The following is a 27,942-nucleotide window of genomic DNA, read 5'->3' as shown; positions in this document are numbered from 1 at the left end:
CAAAGCCTTGGGAACACCCTAAAAATACCCAAAGGTAGCCCAGCACAGTGACAGACTCTGTCAGTTTCAAGATCCTGCCTCCCCAAACACCCCCTCTCTCTTCCCCTCACATCTTCACACCCCCACACCCTTCTCTTAAAATACTCCTCCCTCCCCTGGTCCACCAGAGGCTAGTGGCAGCTTTTAGGCAGCGGTTCGGGCCCGCCCCCTCATGAATGATGCATTAGCCTCATGTATATGCAAGCAGGGGCCTGCAGGGGGGAGGGGAGGCACATTCACAAGCTCCAGTGTGTTTGTGCCCCTGCTCCATTCCCACCCCCACCCTGTCTCTTGTCTCTCCACTGAGTTGAAGTTGGGCACTTGTCATCTGGATGTGTGACAGTGTGCATCTGTGGTACTGTGTGTCTGGGCGAGGGCATGTCTATGTCTTCTGCACCGTGATGTGGGCACAACAGCTCCAAAAGGATTTCTGGTCCTGAGGGGAAAAGCCACACACATTCATGCACACACACACACACACACACTTGCACACACTGAGGGCTCCCGGCCCGAGACTCACACGGATTTGCGTGCACAGACATGAGTGTGGAACACTGGAGAAGAAAGGGCTCTACGCCGCCGAGGATCTCCACCCCCGAGGATCTCCACCCCAGCCCTGCCGCTCCCACTGATTCCTCAGCCTGGCGCCCCATGCTCTGAGTTCCCTTTCCCTGTTCACAAGACACATCCCAGGAGAGACACACACGGACTTCCAGGGACCAAAGACACTAACAAAGGGAACCATGCCCGTGTTGATGGGGTAGACGCCCACAGCCTGGAGCCCTGTGCTGAAGCCCCTAACAATCATCCACCAGGTCAGGCTCCTCCCGCCACGCCGGCAGCCACTCCAGCTCTGGGATGGACGATATGGGTGCATGTGGCCTTGGTGACCGATGCAGGGCCACTGGTAATGTGGCCGCAGCATAGTTTTGTAACAAAGACACTGTTTGCAGTTCTATCAGTCACAGGAGATCCCAGACATGTCTCTGCTTGTGACTCACTGACACACAAAGACCCCCGATTCCTGGGGTGAAAACCTTCCCCGTCTCCCTGCAGGAATGTCCAGGGGCCACGGAGACTGCCAGCGTCTGGAATGGCACAATGTATGGATTCATACCTTCCTAACCGGTTGGTCCCCACGTCGGGCTTGGACCATCACCCATCCTGGACTGCCTCAGTCTGGCTTCATCCCAAACACACTTAGGAAGAACAAAGCCACACTGTGGTGCATGCGTGGGGGTCACTCCTAAACCCAAGCGCCGGGTCCCCTCCCTTCTACCACCTGGTCACCCAAAGAGAGTTTTTAAACCTTACAGGCAGACTGGGGGTGAAGCAGGGGGGTGGAGGGCTGAGATGATGTGAAGATGGATGGCATCTGAGGGGTCCTGTCCCCCCATGCAATCCATCCAGGTCCCAGACATCCATCTTGGGGCACAACAGAACCCACAGCCAGCATTAGCCAGGACAGCAAACATGCTTACTGGTAAAAGGGACTGCACCCCAACTCCTCTGTTAAAAAAACAGGTCGCCCCTTAGGATGGGTGAGTGAGCCTCCTTCCTAGCCCAGGATGTATGCAGTAAGAGGACAGAGACCTGGCTGGCGTCCCTTGCCAGGGATGAGACTCCGCTACACGCGCTCTTAAATTGGGGAGCCCTCTTCCCACCACAGTCTTCCATTCATGTGTAAATTGGAGGTTCCCATCCCAAGTTCCCCGCGTGTTCCAGCTAAAATACCGGGGTGCCCAGTCTCAAGATTCCCAGGGTCATGAGCAGGATGCCCTTGTCTTTTCTCCAAACTCGGGGGGGGGGGGCTCCCCAGCCCTAGCCCCCAGCGCCTCCTGCTTGATCCAGAGAACTATATGCAGCCAGGGATCCTCCCTACCAGGGATATGGGGATGTCTTTTCATTCAAGACTTCCTCCCATTCCCAACACCCCTAAGGCCGCCTCTCATGCGCTCGGGCCCCCCAAACTTGGTTCCCCTCCCCCACCGTTCCCTGCCCACCCCCACCCAGGAGGGGGCTTCCCCTTCATTTTGGTCAGACCTCCCCAAGTCCAATTTCCTGTTGCCCCCCTCTCTTCCGGCCCCCCACACCTGGCTCCTTAGCGCAGACACATCCCCACGGTTCCGGGCACAAAGGACGCGGACGGACGCCGGCTCCCGACGTATCTTCAGCCCCAGAGCCCAGGCGCTCAGCACGCCAGGCGCAGCCTCCTCACTTATAAAGGACCACAGGGATGCTGTGCGCATGCGCAGCCCCTGGCCCCCAGCTGCTTTTGCCTGAGATTCCTTCCACGTCTGTCCGGACACGGTCCGGGGGGGGGGGGGCTGGCTACACCTGACTCCGCCCCCATTCTCTTTGCGCTCCTAGGAACCCCATTAAAGGACCCCAGTCTACCTCATGAGGCCGCCTGCTCCAGTTCACAGGTGGGGAAACTGAGCCTCATGGATGTAAGAGTGCTTGCCAAGGTCACGCGGAGGGAAACCTCTCCAAGGTTCCGAAGACAGTTAACCATTCCTAGAACAGAAATGGACTTGGAGAAGTCACTGGGTCACACCGCTGCCAAGGGTCACCAGGGAGCCCATGAGATAACAGTGATTATGCTCAGCAGTAAATGTGTTCGCTGCCCAGCTCCGGGACCCGAGTCCAATCCCTGTGACCTACAGGGTGGACAGAGAGAGGTGACTCCTGCACCTCACAACCCCAGACCAATAAATAAATGTGACAGAAAATGTTAAATCATCAGGGACGGCGCCTGGATGCGTTAACTGCAGAACTGCTTCAGCAGCTCAGCCCTATTCATTCATTCATTCATTCACTCACTCACTCATTCACCTTTTCCTATCGTTGTTTAATGGTGCACACTAGGGTCACGTGTTTCCCATGCTCCGGCTTTGGGCTGGAGTATATATGCCCTCTTGACTCCTGTCCTTTAAAAGCCAAGATTTTAGGGGAAGCGGCTCCATTGGGTGGGTGGGTGCTCGCTTAGCACCGGGAAAGCTCAGGTTGACCTCTAGCAGCTCGTAAACCAGACCCAGCATGAAAGTGCGCCGGGGGAGGGGAGGACCAGGAGTTTAAGGTTCATCCCCAGCTACATACCAAATTGGAGACCAGCCTGGGCTACATGAGATCCTAGCCCCAAAAGCAGTCCTGGGGGGAGGGGACCTCAAGAGATGGCTCAGTGGGTAAAGTGTTCATTTCACAAGCACGGGGACCTGAGTGCACCTACACCCACTATATAGGTACAGTGGGTGAATTAGTATAGAATTGGTGTACAGTGACATTCCTGTACCTTCAGTGGGGACAGAGGCAGGTGAGGCCCTGTGTCTTTTTTTTTTTTAAGGTTCTTTGTGAATTTCACATCATGTGACCCAGTCTCACCCATCTCCTGACTTTCCACACCTGCTCTCTTACCCTTGCAACCTCCCCCAAACAGAGAAAAAAAAATCTCATCGTGGAAGCTGTAGTGTGGCACAGTGCGTCCCAGAGCAGACCCTTTGTCCACACTTCTTTGCTTGCAAATGTTCATTGCAGTGGCATGTTGGTCTGGTTTGAAGCCTCTGGCTTCTTACTCTATTGATGCTGGATGCTCACCAGGACTCCTTTTGGAGAGCCTGCTACCCTGTGATGTGGAGTCCTGTGACGTGAGTCCCTGTGACGTGGAATCCTGTGACGTGGGGCCCTGTGACGTGGGGCCCTGTGACGTGGAGTCCTGTGACATGGGGCCCTGTGACGTGGAGTCCTGTGACATGGGGCCCTGTGACCTGGAGTCCTGTGACGTGGAATCCTGTGACGTGGGGCCCTGTGATGTGGAGTCCTGTGACGTGGAGTCCTGTGACGTGGAATCCTGTGACGTGGAGTCCTGTGACGTGGAATCCTGTGACGGGGAATCCTGTGACGTGGGGCCCTGTGACATGGAGTCCTGTGACGTGAGGCCCTGTGATGTGGAATCCTGTGACATGGAATCCTGTGACGTGCAATCCTGTGACGTGGAGTCCTGTGACATGGAGTCCTATGATGTGGAGTCCTGTGACGTGGGGCCCTGTAGTTTGGGGTCTGCGGGACCAGCCCCTTCATGCGCTCCAGCAGTCATCAGTGGGGTGGACGCTGGGGCGGGCCCATTCCAAGCCCTGAAAGGTATCTGAACCACCGGTCAGCCCATTGGCTGTCCAGCTCTCTCACGATGGCCAGGTGAGGGGTGGGGCCAGTTCTGCAGGTTCTTCAGACATTCGCATGTCCCCGGACAGCAGTCCAGGCCAGGGACATCTGCTTCGACTTTGATAGTAGCCGTCGCAGGGCCATGGGCCCAGACATGGCCCTCAGTAGCAGCACAGGCCAGGGCCTCTCTGTGGACCCAGGCGGCGTCACCGGCCCCTCACATCAGGCTGTACCTCACTACCTTTGTGTCTCCGGTTGTGCCTCTCTTCAGTGTGCCCACATCTCTCTGCCTCTCGTTCTCTTCCATCTCTCCACCACTTGCTGACTGGTCTGAGTGGTGCCCAGGGTCTCCAAGTGTCTTGGGTCTCAGGAGCTCTGTGCCTAACTTGTGCATTATGGTGCAGGTCAGGGGTCACCTTGGGCTTGATCTGCACCTCTAGGTCTGCATGCTGCTGGGCTGGTGGTCATCTCAGGCTAGCTTTTTTCAGGGACTGTGGGGCTACTAATCATTCAGAACAGAACCCTCTCTTCTCTGCCACCTACTGACACATATGTGACACAGCAGCCACACCTGCACACCTCTCAGAGCTGGGGAGCTTGTGTGATTTTATTGTTGTTTGTTTTGCATTTTGTTTTGTTTTGTTTTTGAGACAGGATTTCTTCATGCATCCTGGCTGAGTTAGAATTTGTTCTGTAGACCAGGCTGGCCCAGAACTACTCAGAGATCCTCCGCTTCTGCCTCTGGGATTAAAGGTACCCAGTACTGAGTACTGGGATTAAAGGCGTGTACCACCACTGCCTGGCCCAGAGTCCCAGAGCCCTGAATCTTGCTGGCCAAATGGCCAAGATGATGAACATGTATCAAAAGCAGATGGATGGATAAACAAACCGGTTGGAGAGAAACACTCCATGTTGACTTCTGACCTCCACCGCCACATGTACACAAGAAAATATGTGCTCTTCCCCACAGACTTTAGGTCTTACCCTGACAAGATGGCGCATGCAGGTGGAATCAGCATTCTGTAGGCTGAGGCAGGGGATCGTGAATTCAGGTTCAGCCCAGACTACAAAACCATCTCTTCAAAGGAAACAAAACCAAATCTAGAACTCTGTGGTAAAATAGCATGTAGCCATGAAAATTCCTATATCCAACACAACCGGGATAAACATGGAAACTATGATGTTGAGTTGTCGGGTATTGTGTAGAGTCCCGAGACAGAAACTGTCCAACCTACAAAGACAGGAAACAAAGTCGGGCTGTGAGGGACTGCTGTGGGAGGAGGCTTTCTCTCAGGAGTGACGCTGCATTGGGAAGAGAAGAGACGCTGATAGAACCATTCCTAAGCCCTCCTCACTGCAGGGCCCCTAACCTACTGCTGCCGGGGTTTGTGTGTCTGCCTGTTGTTTGCTTACTCTGAGACATAAGCCTGGCCAGTGTGGACCAGCTCTGATGCTGCCTAGGCTGGATTTAAACTTCAGATCTTCTGTTTCTGCTTCCGATGTGTTCCGACACACCAGATTTGTTACTGTTTTGTTGGTTATGTGGTTGTTCACATGATTTGCTTCTGTTTAGGTGTAGGACTACGTGTTCTGCGTGTGAATGCCCACAGAGGTCAGAAGGCGTCGGACGCCCTGAAGCTGAGGTAACAGGCAGTTTCGAGCAGCTGTACAAGGGTGCTGGGAACCAGAGCTGAGTCCTCCACAAGAGCAGCAGGTTCTGTAACCTACCCAGCTGGGTCTCAGCACCTGCTTCCGGCTTTAAAAAACAAAGCAGAGAAAAGAGGAGGAGGAGGAGGAGGAGGAGGAAGAAGAGGAGGAGGAGGAGGAGGAAGAGGAGGAGGAAGAGGAGAAGGAGGAGGAAGAGGAGGAGGAAGAGGAGGAGGAGGAGGGTCTCAATCCCCTGTGTATCCAAGGATGACTTTGAACTCCTGATCCTCCAGCTCCTGTCTCCCAAATGCTGGGATTGCAGATGCACGCACCGCCATGCCTGTTATATGTGGTGCTGGGGTGGAACCTGGGCTGTGAGCATGCTAAGCCAGCACTCTACCCACAAAGCCCTGGTCCCAGCCCTCTAGCCTTTAGCCTTGGTTTGCTCTTGAGATAGGATTGGGTATATAGAGCAAATCTAAGCACACACACTTTCCCCCCCCCTGTCTCTCTCTCTCCTCTCTCTCTTCTCTCTCCTCTCTCTCTCTCTCTCTCTCTCTCTCTCTTGCATGCGTATACACACACACACACACACACAGAGTTCTGTCTTTTTGTTTGTTTGTTTTTTGAGACAGAGTTCAGGGTTTCTCTGTGTAGCCCTAGCTGTCCTGGAACTCACTCTGTAGATCATGCTGGCCTCAAACTCAGAAATCCACCTGCCTCTGCCTCCCAAGTGCTGAGTGAGATTAAAGGTGTGTGCCACCACTGCCCAGATAAAGTGCTTTTAAAATGATAAAATGAGCCCGGGCGATGGTAGCGCACCTGTAATCCCAGCACTCTGGGTGGCAGAAGCAGGCGGATTTCTGAGTTCAAGGCCAGCCAGGTCTACAGAGTGAGTTCCAGGACAGCCAGGGCTACACAGAGAAACCCTGTCTTGAAAAAACCAAATCCAAAAAACAAAACAAAACAAAAAGATAAAATGAAATAAAATAAAACACATGGTAATGCTCTGGGAGGTAAAGGCACTGAGCCTGAGCTGAACTGGGACCCTAATGGTAGAAGGAGAGAGCCGACTCCTGCAGGTTGTCTTCTGACCTCCATGTCACACCATGGCGCCTGGACACCCCTCCAATAGACAACAATATCGCCCATCCAAATGAGCACGGCCCTGGGATGAAGCACTTTCTTGGCATTCACTGAGATTTGGATCAGGACCAGGACTGAATAAAGGCTGCCGAGCCCAGCAGTGCCCACTGCACCCCCACACTGCTCACCCCACGCTGTACACCCCCCACTCCCACAGTGCACACACCCACACTGCACAATTCCTATGGTGCACAACCCCCCACGATGCACTCACTCCCACGATGCACTCACTCTTCTCTGGTAGCTGGGACAAAATACCTGACTAAGCCCACGTGGAGAAGAAGGGTTTACTGTGGCTCACGAGTCCTAGGATGCAGTGTGTCGTGTCGGGAAGCACACACAGGCATGCAGGGCATCTGTAATGTAGAAGGCAGATGAGTGCTGGGCTCCACAATCTGAGGGGTTCCTGAGCCCAGGGATGGCGAAGCCCACATTTGGGGTGTGTCTTCCCACCCAATCAGCTAATCTAGATATTCCCATATGTCCAAATGTTTGTTTTCTTAGGGAAACATTTTCTTGGTGAGTCTAGAGTCTGTCAAGTTGACAATCAAGTCAAGATGAGCCACCCCCTCTCTCCTTACTCTCCCTCAATATGCTGCCTCCCCCCAGTTGAGCAAATCATATGTCCTCTGAATGTTATCACCATGCAAGGTGGGCGTGGTGGGCGTGACAGCCCACAACTATCACCGTACCCTAGTGTTTAAGAGGCTGGCGGAGGAGAATTGTCATAATTTTAGGACAGCCTGGACTTCACAGTGATTTCCAGGCTGGATTCAGATAAGGTTCAAACAAACAGCAGCAAGAAGGAAAGAAATAGGTGGGCATCAAGCCTTAAATGCCAGCATTCTGAAAAAGCAGAGAAATGTGAGTGTGAGGTTAGCCTGGTTGACAAATCAAATTCCAGGATATCTGGGGCAACACGGAGAAACTCAGTCTTGAAAATAAAAAATGAAGACCAAGGTAAAGGATTGGGAGCTTAGATCAGTAGTAGAACTAACTGCCTTGAATCCCCGTGAGGAGCTGGGTGTGGCTCAGAGCGCCTGCTTGATCTGGGAGAGGCCCGTGTTCTAGCCCCAGTACTAGACAGAAGAAAGGATAGATAAGGCCTGCCTCCCCGGGCTGGAGAGGTGTTCCGTGGTTAGGAGCGCCAGCTTCTCTTGCAGAAGATGTGCTTGTTTCGCAGCGCTCACCTGCTGAGTCACAGCCATCTGTGACTCCAGGTCCACCGACCCAGTGCCTCCTGCTGGTCTCCAAGGGCACCAGGCACACACATGCTGCATACACATGCGTGCAGGTAAAACAGTTTCACACATGAAATAAAACAAATACATTTTAAAACAAATTTTAAAAAAAAGATGAACTGGCCAGGCATGGTGGTAGATAGCTTTAGTCCCAGTACTTGGGAGGCAGAGGCAGGCGGATCACTGAGTTCGAGGCCAGCCTGGTCTACGGATCACATAGTTGGAGGCCAGCCTGGTCTACAGAATGAGTTCCAGGACAGCCAGGGCTACACAGAGAAACCCTGTCTCAAAACAAACAAACAAACAAACAAACAGACACAAAAGATGCACTGAATAAATGACAGGGCAGAGTCTTTACCTCTCATAATGATGCAACTTTGGATCAACCATCTCATCCTCCTCTGCCTCAGTTTACCCATCTCAATTGAACAGTCTCTATAGATTGCTAGAAAAATAAAACAAGATGTATATGTGATGGGGGAACTTACGGGTTCTTTGGAAAGTCAGTTGTGTTGGATGGTGTTTTGCTGGGGCAGACATGGGAAGAAGTGTTTTTTCCTGAAGCAGACACAGGTGAGAGGATGTTCTGCTAAAGCCAACATGTAAAAGAGGCATGTGACGTCAAGAAAGACCCCACAGAAGCAGATGACGCTGGACGGCGGTGTGGCCATCGTGTGTCCTGACTTCATAGAAAGGAATGCCCCAAAACACTTCTGGTGGTGTTCTGGTGGCTTGTGGCTTCCGAGGACTCGGCCAGAGTGACGTCGGCTGATCCAGACTGGCATAGAGTTTTACTGAGACAGAGTCACGTGGTGAGACAAGAGTTGTGGGAGGGCAGGCGACCTGTGGATGGAGCATAAAGAGGACCCAGAAGACTGGGCTTGCAGAGCTGGCTTCGTAGTACTTCATCGGTCTCTCGTCTTCATCTTCACTGATCTTCACTTTGTTGAGAGAGGCACAGCAGAGAACGTCTCCTCAAGTCCCTGCTGGTCCTGGTAACTCCTGCTGACTCACGCCAACTTGGCTGAGGCTTGGTTGCCTCTGCTAGGCCGTGCTGATTCTGTTTGCTATCCCGGCTCCTGAGCTGGACTGCTGGTCTATATCCTGACAAGCAGATGGGATTAGCGCCAAAGAACGATTCCTAACCAGGTCCACTTCCCCAGTATCCTAATAACCTTTCTTTCCCACTACCTCTGGTGGGCGGTGGGCTGGAAGGGGGGTTAAAGCATTTAAGAACCCTTATTAAAAGTAACTTTAAAAAAATTTAAGCCAGTTTGCACGTGCGTGTGCGTGTGCGTGTGCGTGTGCGTGTGCGTGTGCGTGTGTGTGTGTGTGTGTGTGTGTATTTATCATTTTTGTATTTTTGGAGGCCAAGTATCAGCCCAGGCCAGCCCACAGCTTCTTACATGACTAAGAATGAGGTTGATTTTGTGATTCTCCTGTCTAAACCTCCTGAGTGCTGGGATAAGGCATACTTCACCACACCCAGCAGGTTACCATCCTGTTCCTTTTGTAGTTTGCTAGGGAAACTGAGACTCAGGGAGATGGGAGGCCCTGCTTGAAGTTTCACAGGCCTGCTTTGTGGCCCCAGAGCCAAACTGAGCCTCAGGCACCTCACCAATCCCATTCCTGGGCTGGTGCCATGGCTGACAAGAGAGACTGGCCCAGGGCCCAGATCTGCTGGTGCTGGGCCTGGGAATCGGCAAGGCTCAAAGAGCTATTTATAGGCCCACTCTGGGGTCTAGGAGGTCCCACCTCCAGCCTGGAAGTTCCTGTCTGTCACCGGCACCCTGAGGTCACCCTGAGGGGGAGCTAAGTGGCTAGGAGGTCACATGGGTGACTGGAAGCTCCTGGACAGACAGGTCCCAGGGACAGTGTCCCTCTAATTGTACAGGAATATAGCCAAGGACATTCGTGGACAGTCAAACACAGTGCCATCAACCACCTGACTGAGAGTTTTGGTTTTCATTTAAAGATTTTAAAGATTTATTTATTTACGATGATTGTGAGCCACCATGTGGAATTTGATCTCAGGACTTTCAGAAGAGTAGTCAACACTCTTTTTTTTTTTTTTTTTTAGAGACAGGGTTTCTCTGTGTAGCCCTGGCTGCCTTGGAGCTCACTCTGTAGACCAGGCTGGCTTCGAACTCAGAAATCTGCCTGCCTCTGCCTCCCAGAGTGCTGGGATTACAGGTGTGCATCACCACCACCCAGCCAGTCAGCACTCATAACCATCTCTCCAGCCTCTGAGGATTGAGACTTTAAGACCTTAAATCCTAAACCAGGCAGTGGTGGCGCATGCCTGTAATCCCAGCACTTGGGAGGCAGAGGCAGGCAGATTTCTATGAGTTTGAGACCAGCTACATAGTGATCTTCAGGACAGCCAGGGCTACAGAGAGACCTTGTCTTCAAAAAAAAAACCCAATAAAACAAAATAAAGAACCAAAAAAAAAAAAATTGGAGAAAGACAAACAACCAAAGGTGCAGGGACAGGGTTGGGGTGGGACAGATGGACCCAGACCTCTCTGTGGTGCCCTCCCTGCCTCAGGGCTCGGAGAGGGGTGGGAAGGAGGCAGCTCTCAGGCTCCAGCCTCAGGGGGATGAATGCACCACGTTGGCGGCTTCACTGGGAACTCGGAGCTACTAATTCCCTGGTGAAACAGGAGGTTCTTTCATGCCCAGGCGCCAGTGGGGTGAGGAGGCGGGAAGAGGGTAGGGAGCTGGCGGTGTCCCAGGGGGCCAGGCAGCCTCATGCCAGGGCCAGAAGCACTACAGGAAGGATAGCGGCTGGGATTCTGTGCGGCCTCTGCAGGCACCACGGCCACCTTTTTTGTGTTGAGTGCCATTGGCAGGGTAATGATGAGTCCGTGCCTAGAGACAGACTTGTCTATGAGCCCCAGTGTCTCAAGTGTCATTGTTACTGGGCGTCAACCCAAAGGGCCTACTTTTCACAGGCAGGAAGCTGAGCTCAGAGGTCAAAGGTTTGTCTGAGAACACACAGCCAAACTTTTAATGACACATGCCCTTGGAACAGCTAAGCTGGGTCTGGATGGCCTGGACCCGGAACTGAAGGACTGGCAGGGAGGCCCTCCTGATGTGACCCAGTTACCCTGCCAGTCCTGCTTCCTGGGGTGGGTTTGGGAGACACCAGCAGGGTGCTAGGGAACCCTCTTGCCCTCACAGAAAGAGGAGAGACCAGTGGTCATTCAACCCAGAGGCTTCTCTGTCTTGGGAGTCTTCATTCAGGGAGCAGGCTGGAGTTCCACCCTCTCCCCAGCGCTGCTGCAAACCAGTGGGAAGTGGTTCCTTAGGTCTCATTCAAGCCTGTAGTCTGTCATTATACACGTCTGCTAATCCTGGCCTGCAGTTCTTTCCCTCCCAGAAAGCCCTTCCTTCAGAAAGACTCCCTGCTTCCTCAGTCTCTTTGTTCCCGAGGCTCATCCCTGAAGCCATGGCGTCTGGGATGCCGACGTCTGGGTTTGTGTGCTCCCATTGGGACGCACTCCTCTTCGTCCTGTGAAATCCATCTCGTATCATTCTTTGAGCACGTCTTCCATAGAGTGCTAGGACAGCATCTGCTGAGAGACTGATCTATCCTTCATTCAGCACTGGCGATGGGACCCAGGGCCTTGGGCGTTCTAGGCAGCCTGCTATCAGTGAGCTGCTTAGTAGAGGAGATGACTCAGTCGGTAAAGCAGCTGACCCTGACTTCTCAAATGCAATCCCCAGGACCCACGTGGTGAAAGGAGAAAACCAATTCCTATACTATGATCTGACTTCCACATATAAATAAAAAGTAATAAAAGAGCCGGGCGGTGGCTGCACACGCCTTTAATCCCAGCACTTGGGAGGCAGAGGCAGGCGGATTTCTGAGTTCAAGGCCAGCCTGGTCTACAGAGTGAGTTCCAGGACAGCCAGGGCTACACAGAGAAACCCTGTCTCGAAAAACAACAACAACAAAAACAAAAAAGTAATAGAGTTAGGGCCTGTTCTCGCAGAGGACCTATAGCCAGGTCCCAGCAGCTCCACCGGAAGTGCTCCAGGAGACCCCCCTGTTCTCTTCTGGCTGGACAAGTAGCAGATATGCATGGTATACAAACACTCACACAAAACACTCATTACACATTAATAAAAGTGTTTTTAATTAAAAAATACATTTCAGTCCCAATACAGGGTGTGGAGGTGCATGCCTTTAATCCCAGGGCTAGGAAGCAGAGGCAGGAGGGCCTCTGGGAGTCTAGGCGGCCATGAACTGCACAAGTTCAGGCAGCAAAATCTACACGGAGACCTTGTCTCAAAGAATACATTAGGCAGATCTGCTAAACTGTCCATGTTAGCATGAAACGGAAACCCTGCAGAACCTGGATTTGGGGTCTGAGTAGGGTGTACATGCTGGGGGTGACCGATGCTCCCAGTAGCACGGCCTCTTCAACGTTTATTCTGGCCTCTTAGGAGGGCAATGGGGTGACGGGCTCCCAAGCTGCATCCCCGGCGAGCGAGGCCTTCTGCAGGCATACATGATGACCACAGGAAGGCCGTGGGAACATTTCGTAACCACCTCGACAGAACCAGAAACTGCAGTGTGCGGGCCCTTTAAGAGGCGAAGGGGCGGTGCCATAAACTTCGCCCGGGCCGGGCGAACAGGAAAACCTCTGTGCTGCACTGCGCGTGCGCTGCTCGCACGCGGTTCCGGGTTCGCAGATCTGAGGCTCTGTTGCTCGGCTGTTTTAGGAAGCTGCTTTTGTCTCCCTCCGGTTCCAAGATCGCAGTCCTTGTCGCATAGGGGTGACCAGGGGGTACGGAGGCTGGCCGCTGGGTCAAGTTGGGAGTGGCAGCACTAGACTTCGATCTCGCGCTCTGCGAGGCATCGTACGACCGAGATGACCCAGTCTTTGGTTTGTCCCGAGACCGTGAGCAGGTGAGATTCAGGGAGTGTAGATCTGGGTGCGGAGGCGGAGGATACGGGAGCTGAGCTGTGGAGGCGAGGCAGGGTCAGGATCTGGAGCCTGGAGCAGGCTGGGGGCGGAGCCAGGTGGTAGAGTGCGCTGGCTTGGGGAGCAGAGTGTTGGTCCTGTTCCCTGCCTGGGGGTGCGGCCTGATGGTCGTGTCCCCTAGCTGGGAGCGAGACCTGGTGCTTGTGTTCTTGGCTGGGGATGCGGGCTGGTGGTCAGTTCCTGGCTGTTGGTGGCAGAGTTCTTTGGGGTGGGTCCGGCCGACCTGGTGGGAGGCTCATAGCAAGGATGCATGCACTTGTGAAAGTCGGTAGTGTTGAGGTCCCTGTCCTGCAGGGTCAGTTCTGTGCTTAATCGCAACAGCCGGCAGTTTGGAAAGAAACATCTTTTTGACCAGGATGAAGAGACATGCTGGAACTCTGACCAGGTGAGGTGCTTCTACACCCCTCCAAGTGGGAAGCAGATGCAGGGTTGCAGGGTGCCTTGAGGACTTCGGGGAGACCTCGGAGGCACAGCGTGCTCTTACCCGTCCTGTGCTGCCCGTGGCAGTGACACTTGAAAGATGAGCAGAACCCTCATAGGGCCTTAACCTTGAGTTACCAAGTGCCTCAGTTTACCCTTCTGCTTCCAGGGCCCCTCCCAGTGGGTGTCACTCGAGTTTCCCCAGCGTGTTCAGATCACACAGCTGCAGGTGCAGTTCCAGGGTGGCTTCTCCAGTCGCCACAGCCGCCTGGAAGGTACTGGAAGGCTATGAGAGGTGGGGAGTCAGCGGGGCTCCCTGGATTCTGAACTCGTTTCTCCACTGCAGGCTCACGGGGTGGGGAGGCCCTCAGCAAGATTGTAGATTTCTACCCTGAAGACACCAATGCCCTTCAGATATCCTGCCTGTCTTGTGGTGGGAGGGGCCTGGTTTTCAACAAGCTTTGGATCTTTGCGTGGGGTGGTACAGGCACTGGGGAGGCTGGGTCTGAAGGATCTAGAATGCCAGGCTAGCCTGGACACATGACCAGACCCTGTCTCAAAAAAGAAAAAGAAGGTGCTAGTGATTTCTTGCTGGGTATTAGAGGCATCAAGAGCCTGCAGTCACTAGACCGTTGGGTGGTCTCTGGACTGGAAAGGGAAGGCCTGATAGGTCAGACATAAAGCCACCATTTCCTTGACTGCAAGAGCTCACAGCTTCTCCATCCCCACTGTGGAGGTGGACCGGCTGAAGCTGACTTTTGAGGACACCACCGACTTTTTTGGCCGTGTAGTCATCTACCACCTGCGGGTGCTGGGTGAGAAGATAGGATGACAAGTGTTGGCGGTTACTGCCCCCCAGGAGGCACCCAGAAGCTTTTCAAGGTCTGCACAGATTTATTGGTTGCCGCTGTGGAGAGCCCTTCCCGCCACGGTCCAGGAGCTGCCTTCCGAGCCAGTTGTGGGGCTGACTGGGTTGTCCCTGAGTGCCTGGGGTCTCAACAGGCTGTGTTCACTCGGGGTCCACAGGCCCCAGGGTACTCTGGAACAGTCTAAGGATGTGGTTCTCCATCACCTGTTGCACTGTGGGAGGAGGGAGGAGGTGTGAGCCAGGGAGAGGGACTGATGACACAGGCAGGGACAGCAGGAACAGCAGGAAACGCTGCTTCACCAAGTGCTTTTCTGCCCTTGCGGGGCTGGGCTCTTGAGAAGAGGCTGCTTTAAGGCAAGGCTTGCCTGTCTCCTCCCCTCGCTGCATCCCGCCCACCCTCCAAATCTTAGCCTTCCTGCCTCCAGAGCCACTGAGTCCAAATAAAACATTAAAAGATAAAATCACCCTGTCAGTGGTACTCTGTTACAGTAACAGAGGCCGGAGTCTGGGATGCCCAACCCACCACCATGAGGAAAGACTTGTGGGGCTGGTGACACACGCCCACCCTGGGGCCAGGGCTGGGGCTGTTTGTGTCTCTGACTGTCTGTGGTCCCCCCCCCCCCATGTCTCTGTCTCCCCAGAGTGTCTCTGAGTGTGTCTCCCCAGTGTCTCTGAATCTGTGTTCCCCCTAGTGTCTGTCTCCCCAGAGTGTCTCTGAGTGTCTGTGTACCCTCCTCCTCCAGTGTCTCTGTCTCCCCAGTGTCTCTGAGTGTCTCTGTCTCCCGCGGGGTAGCTTCTACCTGTCATACATTGGTGTCCCCGCTGAAGCCCTAGAGCCAGGACGCTGAGGTCCCTGAGCTTGCCTGGGTACTAAAGACCATGTTTCCAACCGGGATCTGGCTCCCCTGTCGCCACCACCTCCACAGCCCCTCAGCCTGCTATAGTATCCCAAGCCCACCTTTGCGGTATCCCAGGGCCACTGCAAGGTCCATTGGGGTGTAGCCAGAGTCGGCCTCTGTGGTGAGGTCAGCACCCCGGGCTGTGAAGAGGAACAGGCACTCAGTCTCGGGAGCCCACGGCAGGGCTTGGGGACTAAAGGCTGGAGTGACTCTTCCCTCCACACCCCAGAACTACAGAGCTGCCCGTTGTCCACTGACACAGGACAGCGGCCATACTTCGGTACCCCTAACCTAAGAACGGGGTTTAGAGTCTCTGAGGCGTGGAGGGTAGGAGGTTCATCACAGGATCCAACACAAACACCCTCACTCCCCTGCCTCTTCTGCTCTGCACTCGGAGCCTGAGACTTCTGCAGGGCCCATGGGCTCCCACTCACCCAGTAAGGCTTCCACGCACTTCACATGGTTCCCCCGCACAGCGTAGAGCAGTGGTGTCCCCCCATTCTGTGGGATAAGATCATGTGAAAACCAAGGTAAGTCTCAGTGCCCTGTCCCTGCACTCTGGCTGCCAACTCAACCTCCTTCGTGCCTACTACTGGGGCTGTCTCTGTTGTGTGTCTCTCGCGTGCCCATTCTTCCAGGAAGCCCTCCCTGACTTTCTCTTTATGTTATCTTGTTTCCCCTGCACTGGGGACTCTGATCAGGTGTGAGGACGGGTATCTTGTGTTCCCAGGACCGGGACAGGCTTGGCACCTTGCAGGGGACCCCATCCATGTTTGGGCAGGGATGGAAGCCAGGAGGCTGTGACGGTTGAGGGTGGCAGCGCCTCACCCAGTCATAGATGTTGATATCCACGTCGCGGTCAAGCAGCAGCCTCACAATGTCCGTGTAACCACCCATACTGGCTAGCGACAGGGCGCTCTCACGCTCCTTGGCCAGGATGTGGGGGTCAGCACCCTGGGGGACAGAAAGGATAGTGATGGGACCCCAAAACTTCAGGGTCCCCAAGTAGGGCAGCACATCTCCAAGGCAGCGCTTCAGAAGCTGAGACCCCAGCGTGTCCGTGCGTCCCCAGGATGGACGTACCCAGTCTAGCAGGAAGCGAACTGTCTCAATTTCTCCAAAGGCCGAGGCCCAGATGAGGGGGGTGAATCCACGCTCATCGGGTTTGTTGATCAGGTTGTCACCTGACAAGTGGGAGGGATATGGGACGGGATGGCAAGATTGCCAGCTCTCAGGAGTGGGGTGGGCGGGGTTTAGGGGGTCACACGGAGGGGAACATTACACAAGTCATACGTGCACACACAAGCCACTCCCAGGCAGTTCCCCTACCAGACAGGCATGCGCACCCAGACGGACACGCACCCTTCCGCAGATGATCCTTCAGCTGGCTCAGCTCCCCTTGGGCTGCAAGCTGGTGGATAGACAGGGCTGGGGGGCGACAGGCAGTGTTCACCCACTCCACCCCTCTCCAGGCCTCAGTTTACCCTGCTCATCCTCTTTTTGTTTTGAGATAAGATCTCATGTAGCCCAGGCTAGCCTGCAACTTACTACATGTTTGCTATGTGTAGCCAAAGATGACACTGAACTGCTGATCCTCATGAGGGCTGGGATGACAGGTATGTGTTACTGTTCTCAGTTTATGAGGAGACTGAGATAGAAGTCAGGACTTTGTGCATGCTAACTGAGCAATCTACCCACTGAGCCACAAGTACTGTGACAACTGAGCTACAAGTACCCTAGCCACTGAGCCATAAGCACTCTACCCACCGAGCTCATTCCCCAATCCCTTTGGTCTTTCATTCTTTCTGGGTTTTGTAATAGGGTGTCATGTAATCTAGGCTGACCTCCAATTCTGTAAGTAGCTAGGGATGACCTTGAACTTCCGACCTCCCACCCCAAGTGCTTGGCCATGAAGCACCAACGACCTTATAAGGAGTCCTCCAGCCCCACCTCCACTTGAGTTCTACTTACAGTCCAGGGTGGCTGGCAGGGCTGAGACCTCATTCCCACGCTGCCGGTTCGTGAGGGTTGTAGAGTGCTTCAAGAAGCTTCCTGCAGGGAGAGGAAGGGCTTGTTCCCTGGTGTCTTGGCTTGGCCCAAGGGTGTCGGGACAGAAGCTGCAGACTCCAAGCTTAAGACCACCCCTCTGATCTCCACGTGCACACCACATTCACACACAGACCTTAACAGTAAATTAAATAATCTCAAATGAAGCCACATCCCTAGCCTGGGCTGCACAGGGAATTTGGGGTCAGTCGAGACCACGGAATGGCAAAGGAACAGGAGGATGAGGTGGGGGAAGGGCTGTGATCAGTGCGGTGACCCAGCCCTTGCTGACACATGAGGCACTGGTTGAAGTCCCAGCACAAACCAAAGCAAGAAACCAAGAGAAGGGAGCTGGAGGTCTCTCACTGGCTGAGTGCTTGCTGTCTTCCGGAGGACCTGCACCTGGCTCGCGGTACCTGCATTGGGTGGCTCACAACTGCCTGTAAGTCAGTCCAGCCCCAGGGAACCTGATGCTTCTGGCCTCTGCACACGTGCACTCCACACAGATGCTGGAGGCAGGCCTCAGTGAGTAGGAGCACTGGCGCGTCTTCCCGTGGGCCTGCATCTGGATCACGGTACCCACCCTTTGCCTCACAGTCTATGGTACCTCTAGTTCCGGTGATCGAATGCCCTCTTCTGGCCTTTGTGGGTACTGGGCATGCAAGGCAAATGCATGCCTACTCACATGCAGGCAAAACACAACACATACATTTTTTTTTACATAAAAATAAATCTTTTTAAAGAATATAAGTAAATAAAAATGAGGCTGGGTAGTGGTGGTGCACGCCTTTAATCCCAGCACTCAAAAGGCAGAGGCAGCCTGGTCTACAGAGCGATCCAGGAGAGAAGTAAAAAAGCCAGAGAACAAATAGGGTTCGGGACACGAGGAATCACAAATTTAAGGCTAGCCTGGGCTACACAGTGAGACCCTGCTGCAAAAGAAAGAAGGAAAGAGAAAAAGGCAGGTAGAGGGCGCTAGAACGCCTGGGTGGTTTCCCGGGGACCGGGTCTCCCCACTGCAGTCATGGCTGTATTCTGAACTCCAAATGCACACGCTGGTGAGGGTGCTGTAGTCCACTTGGCTGCACTGCAGTCATGCTCAGACAGTAGATGCTGTGTGCATTTGTCACAGCACACAAATGGTAAATGCTCAGGTGTGGTGGTGGCCCATGCCTCTGATCCCAGCACTTGGGGAGGCAGAGGCCAGCCTGGTCTACATAGCAAGATTCAGGACAGCCAGGGCTCCAAATAGACCTTATCTAAAAAAGAGTATATGTATGTGTGTAGTGGATAAATCTGCCCAATTTAGGCGTACAACTTATAAATATTGTAACTAAGTTTTACATGGGCTAATTGGGGTTGGAGATTTACTATAACAACTTGGCGCCTACATCGTGCGCGCGCGCGCGTGTGTGTGCGTGCGTGTGTGTGTGTGTGTGTGTGTGTGTGTGTGTGCACACATATACAAAAATGTATATGCACACATACATAAAGTATACACAAAAAAATTTTTTTGAGACACTCACTATATAATTCAGGCTGGCCTAGAACTCACTTCACAGCTCAGGTTGGCCTCAAACTTACAGAGATCTGTCATGGCTGCTTGCCTGTGTAACCTCAGCACTGGAGGGCAAAGACAGGCAGAGGCCCAGAGCCCACTGACTAGCGGGTCTAGCTGAAACAACTTCCGGTCCAGTTAATGACCTTGCCCTAAACAGGAGGTCGAGGCACAGAAATAGCTCAGCTGGTAAAGGCGCCTGCTGCTGGCTGATACCGCCCTCCCTAGGACTAAAAAGAGGAAAAAGGAACTAATTCTGAGAGTTGTCTTCTGCCCTCTACATGTGTGCCATGGCATGTTCATACACATGCACATACACATGTTAAATAAATAATGCGGGGGCTGGAGGGATTGCTCAGCAGTTAAGAGAGCCCAGATCTGATCTGCAGACACAGGGAGTCTGTGCTGACGCAGGCAGGCAAAACACTCACACACATACAACATTTAAAAACCCTTTAAAACTTCGTTTCTATTTACTTAGTTTGTTCCATATGTGTTTTGCTTGCATGTATGTTTGTGTACCATGTGTGTCTGGTATCTTTAGAGGACAAAGAAAGTCACCGGATCTCTGAGGGATTGTGGATTGAAACTGGAGTTATGATGGTTATAAAGCACTCTGTGGGTGTTGAGAATTGAACCCATGTTCCCTGAAAGAACAAGTTCTCTAAACAATTCAGCTGTCTCTCTGCCCACCCCCACCACCCTTTTGAAGACAGGGTCTCTCCGAGCCCTTGGTGGTCCTGGAACTCCCTATATAAATCAGGCTGGCCTTGAATTCCCAGGGAGCTACCTGCCTTTGTCTCCTGAGTACTGGGATTAAAGGTGTGTGCCAACCATACCTGGAAGATCTTTAGAGAATACGTATTTTCATATTTTATGTATACTTATAGATACGTGCACCATATTATACACATACACACATATACATATGATAGAGAAGCCATTAAAGAATACAACATGTCAATGTCTGGTCTCCATGCATGTGCACACATACGCACATGCAGTACTGTGAGCACATGCACACACCCTCAGGAACATACACATATATCACCTTAACGCACACAATAAAAATAACCCAGGCAGGTGGAGGGAAGAGCACCGAGGACAGAGATGTGGTCTGGGACCTGACAGCCCCCCTCCCCAGAGCCCAGAGTGGTTCTCACCCTGTAGTGAGGATGCACTGGCGTCTGCTTCGGGAGTCACAGCATCTGGGGTGCAGGGGAACAAACTAAGGACGACAGTGTCTGAGCTATCTGGGGATTCATCTCTGGGGTCCTCCGGGTCCTCTGGGTCAGGAGCAGGGGACTGCTGGTTTGAGATGAGGTTCTCTGCGCCCTGAGTGGGCTCCATGGAGGAAGCTGGGGTGAAGAGAGGACAGTAATTCGCCAAAGCTCAGGGGTCCCCAAGCTGCCTCAGATGGTCAAGGCACTTGTCACCATGCCAGATGACCCATATATGGTGGACGGAAAGAACTGACGCTAGAACGTTGTCCTCTGACCGCCACACCAACCCCATAGCACATCCTGCCCCCCAAATAAATGAATACATGAGTTCTTATCAGGGCCTGGAGCTTGGTTAGGTGGGGCATGGTAGCATACACCTTTAGTCCCAGCACTTGGGAGGCAGAGGCAGGCAGATCCTTTTGAATTCAAGGCTAGCCTAGTCTAAATAGTGAATTCCAGGACAGCCATGGCAGTGTTAGAGAGACCCTATGTCTGTCACAGACACACACACAGCATGGTCTGCATATTCTGCCTTGCATGATGAGGCTGGGAAAACCGTGGCTTTAGATAATTACCATTGTTAATAAATTAACAACAGAACCCAAGGCAATAAAATCTGGGGTCTGGCAGCAGTCTGGGTTCTAATCACTTACAAGCTGTGAAAACCTGGTTTATGACTAAGCTGAACATCATTTTCTCCTTAATAAGGCGAAAATGTGAGGCCTCAGAGAGGTCATATCAGAAAACAGCATTAAGAGATACTAATGCCAAACTCATCAAGGTCCCGCTGTAGTTATTCGGGTCGGAGTCCCCCAAAATGAATTAGGACTCAACAAAAGATGAGATGTGGAAGATCCACTCACCTCCCTCCAGCCTCCTCCGTCCCCCTACGCTGCCAGTCTGGGTCTCCCAAAACTCGGGAAGCTCTGTTCACAAACTTTTCTGGTCCAGTAGATCTCGTGAAGAGCAAGGTGATGACCGGACACTCAGTCCTCTAGTTTCCTCTGCTGGGACATAAAGCAGCAACTTAATACGCGACGACTACTCCTACTGGAGAACTCCTCCACTGCGCCTGCGCACCCTTGCCCTGCAAAAGTACCCAAAAAATAAAAAATAAAAACCAGAAGCTGCTTCTAGCCCTTTAAGACTGGAGGGAGGAGCGTGGCTTCCGCGGAACCCAGTGAGTACCGCGGCGCATGCGCGCACTATCCTTCCTGAAGGACTGCAGGCGTCTTAGTCCGGCTGAGGATTTCACTGCGCCTGTGCTCTCCGTCCCACGCACCGCCCCCACCTGTCTGCCCCAATAGGATCCACGTGTGATGGGAGGGCGGAGCATTCTCTGGACGGGGGCGGAGACACATGGGCGGGACAAATTTAAAGAGACAGAGTGTTATTGTCACAACGTCTTTAACTATTTCCCTGCCTTGGTCCCCGAGAATTATCTGTACGTGTAGCAGGAAGTCCTTGACTACGAATCCTAGAACATCAAGAAATAATCATCCTCCACACACGCTCGCCTAGGGCTGCCTCTTTCCCCTCTATCTCGTGCCTGAATAGAAGTTGGCACGTAAGAGGAGCCAGCGCACAGGACGCCAGAACCCAACCCGGAACGTTTGGTTAGACGTCCCAGCCTCCAGACTTCCGGTTCCGGTTTTGGGCTCTGCGGCTGCCTTCGCAATGGAAGAACCAGAGATACAGCTGAAGGGAAAGAAAGGTGTTGCGGGACCGCAGAGGGGTTGGCGGGGCCTAGAGAGGGCAGCGCGGGAAGGTACATGACTGAGAGCCACCTTAGACCTCCCGTCCTGCGGGGCTCGGCGGAAAAGGGAGGCCGTGTCTCCCGCCGGGATTGATGTGATGTAATAATGATCCGGGGCAGGAAAAGGCTTTCTCTCTATTTCTGAGATGAGGTTGTAGGATTGCTGTGAGTCAAGAACAGCTTAGTCAACACAGTGAGTTACAGGGAATCCAGAGCTACTAGATTCTAGTATGATCTTCCATCATACTAGATCTATACAGTATGCTCCTGTTATGAAGGAGGAGGTGGGGGTGTTAGTGTCCTCTGAAAGTGGGTTTGGAGAGGGAACGTTGTGAGTTCCTGTGTGTGCTGACGCCCCCTTGAGTTAGGTCTTGCTGTCTAGAGACCGTCCCTGGACCCGCAGATGATAGGTACAGTGGTGCATGAATAAACTAGGTGTGGTGTCACACAGGTGCAGTCCCAGCACTCAGGAGATAGCGGCAGGAAGATTGGGAGTTCAAAGTCATCCTGCATACAGAAACCTAAAGTCTAGCCTGGGCTAGAGACCCTTTTTTTTTTTTTTTTAAGATGCTAGAGTGTTGTCTCAGTGGTTAAGAGTGCTTAATGATCTTCCAGACTGGAGATTGGTTCCTACCGTTCACATTGAGCAGGTCACAGCCACCTGTAACTACAGCTCTTCTGGCCTCTGACTGATACGTGCATGTACACTCACATAGATACGTATACATACACATAACTAAAAATAAAATAAATACATGAGCCGGGCAGTGGTGGCACACACTTTTAATTACTGTACTTGGGAAGCAGAGGCAGGTGTATTTTTGAGTTCAAGGCTAGCCTGGTCTAGAGAATGAGTTCCAGGATAGCCAGGGCTATACAGAGAAACCCTGTCTCGAGAAAACAAAATAAATAAATAAATACGTGGGTCTAACACTTGTCCCTTATTCCCACCTCCAACATGTCAAACAGTCACAGACAAGTTCACAGAGAGTGTCTATGTCCTCGCCAACGAGCCATCAGTCGCCCTGTACCGCCTACAGGAACACGTGCGCCGATCACTGCCAGAACTGGCCCAGCACAAGGTGAGCGCTGCCAGCTGTGCCAGGTGTCTTCCCCAGGCCCACTCACAGTTCCTGAGCAGGAGTGGGGTGCTATCCACAGAGGGGCTGAAGTTAAAAGAGAGACCCTGGTGAGCTGGACTGTACGGCTGAATCAGGAGGACGATGTGGGGGACAGCCCTTGATGGCTTTTGAAGGAGACACTATGGTCTGTGTTAATGACAAGCAAGGTGAGGGAAGAGCCCGGGGAAGGGTGTGCCAGGGAGAAGGAACAGCCATTGCAAAGGTCTCGAGGCCTTCCAGTCACGGAGCCCCACAGGAGAGGGCTGCAGAGGAAAAGGCTCTGTGGTCCAAGCAAGGAGTAGGAAGGCCCTACTAGGGGGATAGGGGGCTAGGGCCCTCAGGAAGGCTCGGTGAGAGTGAGGGACTCCGGTGCAGAGAAATGGGATATAGCACTGGCCCCCCATAGTGCCTTCCCTCCTAATGACCCCTCTGACCCCTGCAGGCTGATATGCAGAGATGGGAAGAGCAGAGCCAGGGCGCCATCTACACCGTGGAGTATGCCTGCAGGTAAGACCCACACATGTCACAGGGTAGGGGGCACGGATGCCCAATCTGCAACCCACTGCGTACAGCCATGACACCTCTTAGGAGTCCCTCACGGTTGTTCTGAGGGAGTTTGGGGACATGATTACTTGCCTCTGGCCTGGAGTGGGCCGTGGAAGGCTCACTAGATGAAGTGCTATCTGAAGCACCCATGTTGACAGTTGATGTACACCTGTAATTCTAGCTCTGAGGAGGTGGGGCCAGCAGAACGCCTGGAGAGGCTGGAGAGCTCCTCCGGAGAGCTAGTCCGCTGGTGAGAGCGTAGCTCACTGAGACGCTTGCCTCAAATTAGGGCCTAGGGCTCAGCTGATAGAATGTTTGTGTGAAAAGTGATATGGGGAGCAACTCACTCACGGGCATGCCAGCATTGGCCTCTGGCCTCCACACACGTGCACTCACAGGTATGCACACACATGTAACCACCCGCCCGCCCACAAACACATCCGCTCATATAAGCCACACAGACACAAAAAAATCAGCTCACTCCCAGCAGAGTCAGGTTGCCTGCTGCCCGGTGCTGTGTCCTCCAGGGCAGAGCCCAGACAGCAGGTGCTGCCTGTCCCCCTGCGTCCAAGCTGGGTCTTGTATACCCCAGCCTGACACTGAGTACCCAGACTTAAGCAGTTCTGCTCCAGCCTCCCAAGGAGCTGAGACCATTCCACACATGACTTTTACTCACTTGTGGATTTTATCCAGTATTTCGTGTGTGTGTGTGTGTGTGTGTGTGTGAGAGTGAGAGAGAGAGAGAGAGAGAGAGAGAGAGAGAGAGAGAGAGAGTGAGTATGAGTGTGGGGTGTGCACTTCTGCCATGGTACATGTATGGAAATCAGGACAGCTCACAGGAATCTGTGTGCGTGCCAGGCATCAAGCTCAGGTCATCAGCCTTGGTGGCACGGCTTTGACCCCCTTGGCCGTGTCTCTGCCCCTCCTTTTGTCTCGTGAGTGTGCTCTCAAGACTGTACTGTGTGCACTGGCTATGTCCAACAGCCTGGGCTTGTGGAATATAAAGGACTCCATCTTCCTGTCTGCACATTGTTGTTTTGTTTGAAGCACGGTCTCTCTGTGTAGCCCTGGCTGTTCTGGAATTAACTATGTAGATCAGGCTGGCCTCAAACTCACAGAGATCCTGCCTCTGTTTCCCCAGGGCTGGGATTACAGGCGTGCGCCACCGTGCCCGGCTCTTCTCTGCACTCTGAGGCCCGGGCAGCAGCTCAGCTGTCCTTTTGAGCTGCCAGCATTGTGCCCAGTCCTCCTGTCCGCTCTGGGCACACCGCTCCCTCTGCTTCTTGAAGCACTCAGATCTCACAGTGTAGATTCACATAGCCAGTTACCACTCATGTGCACACTCTTGTCGCCTGAGCTTCTCACGGGCTTTAACGGGGACCTGGTCCTCTGATGTGCAGAATTTGGTGGGGTTTTCTGGACATAATGAGCCCCTTAACACAGGTCACCTCTGCTTCTTCCAGGAAGGGTTGTTGGCCAGTGAGATGCTGAGCGGGTAAAGGGGCCGGCATCAAGCCTGATACTGTTGATTTCCCAGAGCCCACGCTGTGGAAGAAGAGAGCTGACTCCTGCAGGGTGTCCTGCCACCTCCATAAATAATTGTTTTAAGGGATTTTATAATTTTGAGATAGGGTCTCACTGTATAGCCCTGGCTGGCTTCAAACTCTGATCCTCCGGCCTCCGCTTCCCAGTCCTGGGAAGGCATGCAAGGACAACCATGCCTGCTCTGGACACTTTAAGTCATAAACACAGTGTTCTGCAGCAGTTCCCTGCCTTATAAATAGCAGAGTAAGAACAGTTTTATCTCTGGGACACTGCACCCAGGCAGTGCTGGGCCTAGAGGTGTCTTTCCTTGAGCAGGACGAGTATCTCAGCTAGACAGAATGAGTGCTTTCTTTACAGATGCAAAACCTCTTTTTAGTCAATAGTCACACAGTGTTGGAAGGGCAGCGCCTTACTGAGAGATGCTAGGCTGCTGCTCATGCCGGGACGGGAACTGACCCTCACCCCCTTCTGTTGCAGCGCTGTGAAGAGCTTGGTGGACAGCAGCGTGTACTTCCGCAGTGTGGAAGGCCTGCTCAAACAGGCCATCAGTATCCGGGACCACATGAACACTAGCGCCCAGGGCCACAGGTAGCCCTGGCCACCTGCCCTCACCCGCCCTAACCAGTGAGCTGTCCTGGTAGTCTTTGGCATCTGTGACACCCATCTCCTGTAACCCAGCTGGTGTGAGGAACACAATGGTACCAGGCTCACAGGGACAGTGAATGAGACACAGTTGAGAGGAAGTGTGGGTGACAAGGAGCAGCCTCCTGGCATCCCCAGGATCAGGAGCAGAGCAAGGGCCCTGAGGCTGGCACTCTGGGCCCATAGAAGGAGCGGGAGGAGTGATTTAGTCGGGAGGTTGAGGTTGGAGCTGGGTTCTCCACCTGCACCCATGAGAGGCCCAGTGCAGTGGAGAGCACCCGCTGCCCTCCGCCTCTTTTGTGTTGGCTGTAACTCAATAAACGTAGCTGGCCTGCATGAGCCTCTGCCAGTCTGTGACCTGTCTGTCACTAGAATGAGAAGAGCAGCAGAATGAAGGGCAGCAGACCCCTCATCAACCCCTGCTGAGCCTGTGCCACATCCAGTGCCCTGACAGCCTGCCTGGCGTCTGAACTGAACGCTGACCCCACCCTCACAGCAGACCCAAGAGCTTAGGCCATGGGTCTTGGGGGCCCGAGGAGGACTCCACTCTAGCCAGCTCGACTGAGCAGCTTCGAGGCCGGTGGCTTCAGTCTCATACATTTGCATATTTTGTTCCAGCCAGGAGACACTATCCCCTCCTCCTTCCCTGGCCTAACCCTCACCCTGGAAGCCTCAGGGCCGCCGGTTTCCCTGCCCAGGTCAGTGTAGAGGCCACCACTCTACTGAACTAACCCATGTCTTTGCGTCCCTGCAGGGACCTGCTAACTAACTGTTGGGCTGCCTAGCTGGTCTTCTGGGGTATCTCGGGTTTTGGCTTAGAGGGCTCCACTGTGAAGGCTGAAGCCTTCTTCTGTACCCAACCTTTCAGCTGCTGTGTGACCCCGAGGCTCCACCCTCACTTCTCTGGTCTTCAGCTTTTTCCTCACGTAAATATGGCTTGGCCACGTGCTGCGCCACGTGCCGCTCAGTGACCGGTGTACTTTGTGACAGCTGTATCCACGTGAGAGAAACCTTCAAATTCCTGCAACTTTGCAGTGCTATAAACCAGCCAGGGCCTGGTACTGCTTCAGGCTATGCATAGTTGGGTGTGGCCTCTGGCTTTGCCTGGTGCTGTGCATGGGGGCGCTGGGTGAGGGCAAGGTCTCCGCACCACTCAAGCAGAGGTGCTCATCCGTGGGTCCCACTGGTGCAGAGGCCCAGGGGCTGGGTGGAGAAGCCTTGTAGCCCCAGAGCCCAGAGGTAGCAGGGTGCACTTCCTGGACAGTATAGAGAGGGTTGATTGGGTGACAGGATTATCCAGCATTAATTAGGCACTTTGCTTATACAGTAAGCATTCCTCCAGCGCCTTGGTATTAGTCACTTACTGGGTATCACAGTGGCCATTTACTGAGAGTCTCAGCTTGACAGGTTTCTGAGTACCCATTGGCTGTCACCCCCAGCACAAGATGAACAGTTCTTTACTTGGGAGTCCCATGGGACATCTGGGAAGACCCTAAGCTACAAGGGCTCGCAGGTGCGTGCACTGTGATACTGTCAACCTTGGGTGCACTCCGTACCCTAGCCCAGCCCATGCCTGGATATGCTCACGGGTAACCCTGCACGAGTCTGTCTTCTGCACTGCACACCCGATGGAATTCTGGGCTTCCCCTCATCCCAGCTTCATCTCTGCAGACTTCTTGACCTCCCCAGTCCTCCAAAACTACTCAAGGTCACTCCCGACCTTCATGGGGTTGGATCCTCTAACTATGTAGTCATAAGACACCCCCCCCCCACAACATAGTCGCAGTTTATGTAAACAGAAGCTGGCTTGGTGGAGAGACAGGCAGCCCCAGGTCCTCCTCCTTCAGGCACTGGAGTCTCATCCTGGCCTTCCGTCCCTAGCTCCCCAGCTCCTGTCCTGACAGAAGAGGTTCCTTGGATGCCACATTGAGGACTCATCAAGACCTGAAGACCTAGCAGGGTGGCCAGTGCCTGCTCCTACTGGTTCAGTCATAGTGTCCCCCTTGGTCATAAATTAGGGTCACTGTTGCAGTAGCACTCACAGGACAATCTTTGTGCACTGAATACACTGAATGCCCGAAGTCGGCTCCTTC

General features: G+C 53.4%; 3 protein-coding genes and 1 pseudogene across 7 annotated transcripts; 2 read left to right on the top strand and 2 right to left on the bottom strand.

The window, feature by feature from the left end:
- Positions 1-4,687: 4,687 nt before the first annotated feature.
- LOC127669035 (uncharacterized) lies at positions 4,688-4,789 on the bottom strand (annotated as a pseudogene).
- Positions 4,790-12,891: 8,102 nt separating this feature from the next.
- Nr2c2ap (nuclear receptor 2C2 associated protein) lies at positions 12,892-14,974 on the top strand. 3 transcript variants are annotated; one of them, XM_052162407.1, is made up of 5 exons: positions 12,892-13,149; positions 13,547-13,610; positions 13,815-13,920; positions 13,992-14,060; positions 14,359-14,974. In XM_052162407.1, the coding sequence occupies exons 1-5, from the start codon at positions 13,112-13,114 to the stop codon at positions 14,475-14,477; spliced, it is 396 nt and encodes a 131-aa protein (XP_052018367.1). In that variant the 5' UTR covers positions 12,892-13,111; the 3' UTR covers positions 14,478-14,974. The 3 variants fall into 3 exon arrangements, with proteins under 3 accessions (XP_052018367.1, XP_052018366.1, XP_052018368.1); XM_052162406.1 differs by having other exon boundaries at positions 13,520-13,610; XM_052162408.1 differs by having other exon boundaries at positions 13,520-13,610; positions 13,992-14,050; positions 14,351-14,451.
- Rfxank (regulatory factor X associated ankyrin containing protein) lies at positions 14,520-21,440 on the bottom strand. Of its 2 annotated transcripts, none has more exons than XM_052162404.1 (9): positions 21,103-21,440; positions 20,180-20,374; positions 17,384-17,464; positions 16,742-16,840; positions 16,496-16,596; positions 16,241-16,366; positions 15,847-15,913; positions 15,472-15,552; positions 14,520-14,725 (listed from the first exon to the last, which is right to left on the bottom strand). In XM_052162404.1, exons 2-9 carry the CDS (start codon positions 20,364-20,366, stop codon positions 14,655-14,657), a joined length of 813 nt encoding a protein of 270 aa, XP_052018364.1. In that variant the 5' UTR covers positions 20,367-20,374; positions 21,103-21,440; the 3' UTR covers positions 14,520-14,654. The 2 variants fall into 2 exon arrangements, with proteins under 2 accessions (XP_052018364.1, XP_052018365.1); XM_052162405.1 differs by having other exon boundaries at positions 16,775-16,840; positions 21,103-21,439.
- Positions 21,441-21,678: 238 nt separating this feature from the next.
- Borcs8 (BLOC-1 related complex subunit 8) lies at positions 21,679-27,942 on the top strand. Of its 2 annotated transcripts, none has more exons than XM_052161984.1 (6): positions 21,679-22,007; positions 22,965-23,077; positions 23,559-23,623; positions 25,685-25,795; positions 26,468-26,547; positions 27,731-27,942. In XM_052161984.1, exons 1-5 carry the CDS (start codon positions 21,917-21,919, stop codon positions 26,502-26,504), a joined length of 417 nt encoding a protein of 138 aa, XP_052017944.1. In that variant the 5' UTR covers positions 21,679-21,916; the 3' UTR covers positions 26,505-26,547; positions 27,731-27,942. The 2 variants fall into 2 exon arrangements, with proteins under 2 accessions (XP_052017944.1, XP_052017945.1); XM_052161985.1 differs by having other exon boundaries at positions 21,694-21,953.

Source organism: Apodemus sylvaticus, chromosome 18, assembly GCF_947179515.1.
Source record: "Apodemus sylvaticus chromosome 18, mApoSyl1.1, whole genome shotgun sequence".
NCBI lineage: Eukaryota > Metazoa > Chordata > Mammalia > Rodentia > Muridae > Apodemus > Apodemus sylvaticus.
The sequence above is the reverse complement of the archived record's forward strand: the minus strand, read 5'-3'. Positions and strand labels throughout refer to the sequence as shown.

Excerpts from the sequence above, each read along its gene's own strand:
- Nr2c2ap (XM_052162406.1), top strand. The coding sequence starts at position 13,112 with ATGACCCAGTCTTTGGTTTGTCCCGAGACCGTGAGCAG. Across the intron at positions 13,150-13,519 it reads TGTCCCGAGACCGTGAGCAG|GGTCAGTTCTGTGCTTAATC; the intron begins GTGAGATTCAGG and ends CCTGTCCTGCAG. Across the intron at positions 13,921-13,991 it reads TCGCCACAGCCGCCTGGAAG|GCTCACGGGGTGGGGAGGCC; the intron begins GTACTGGAAGGC and ends TCTCCACTGCAG.
- Rfxank (XM_052162404.1), bottom strand. The coding sequence starts at position 20,366 with ATGGAGCCCACTCAGGGCGCAGAGAACCTCATCTCAAACCAGCAGTCC. Across the intron at positions 16,367-16,495 it reads TTCGCTTCCTGCTAGACTGG|GGTGCTGACCCCCACATCCT; the intron begins GTACGTCCATCC and ends TCTGTCCCCCAG. Across the intron at positions 15,914-16,240 it reads ATATCAACATCTATGACTGG|AATGGGGGGACACCACTGCT; the intron begins GTGAGGCGCTGC and ends CTTATCCCACAG.
- Borcs8 (XM_052161984.1), top strand. The coding sequence starts at position 21,917 with ATGGAAGAACCAGAGATACAGCTGAAGGGAAAGAAAGGTGTTGCGGGA. Across the intron at positions 23,078-23,558 it reads CAGAACTGGCCCAGCACAAG|GCTGATATGCAGAGATGGGA; the intron begins GTGAGCGCTGCC and ends TGACCCCTGCAG. Across the intron at positions 25,796-26,467 it reads ACTAGCGCCCAGGGCCACAG|CCAGGAGACACTATCCCCTC; the intron begins GTAGCCCTGGCC and ends ATTTTGTTCCAG.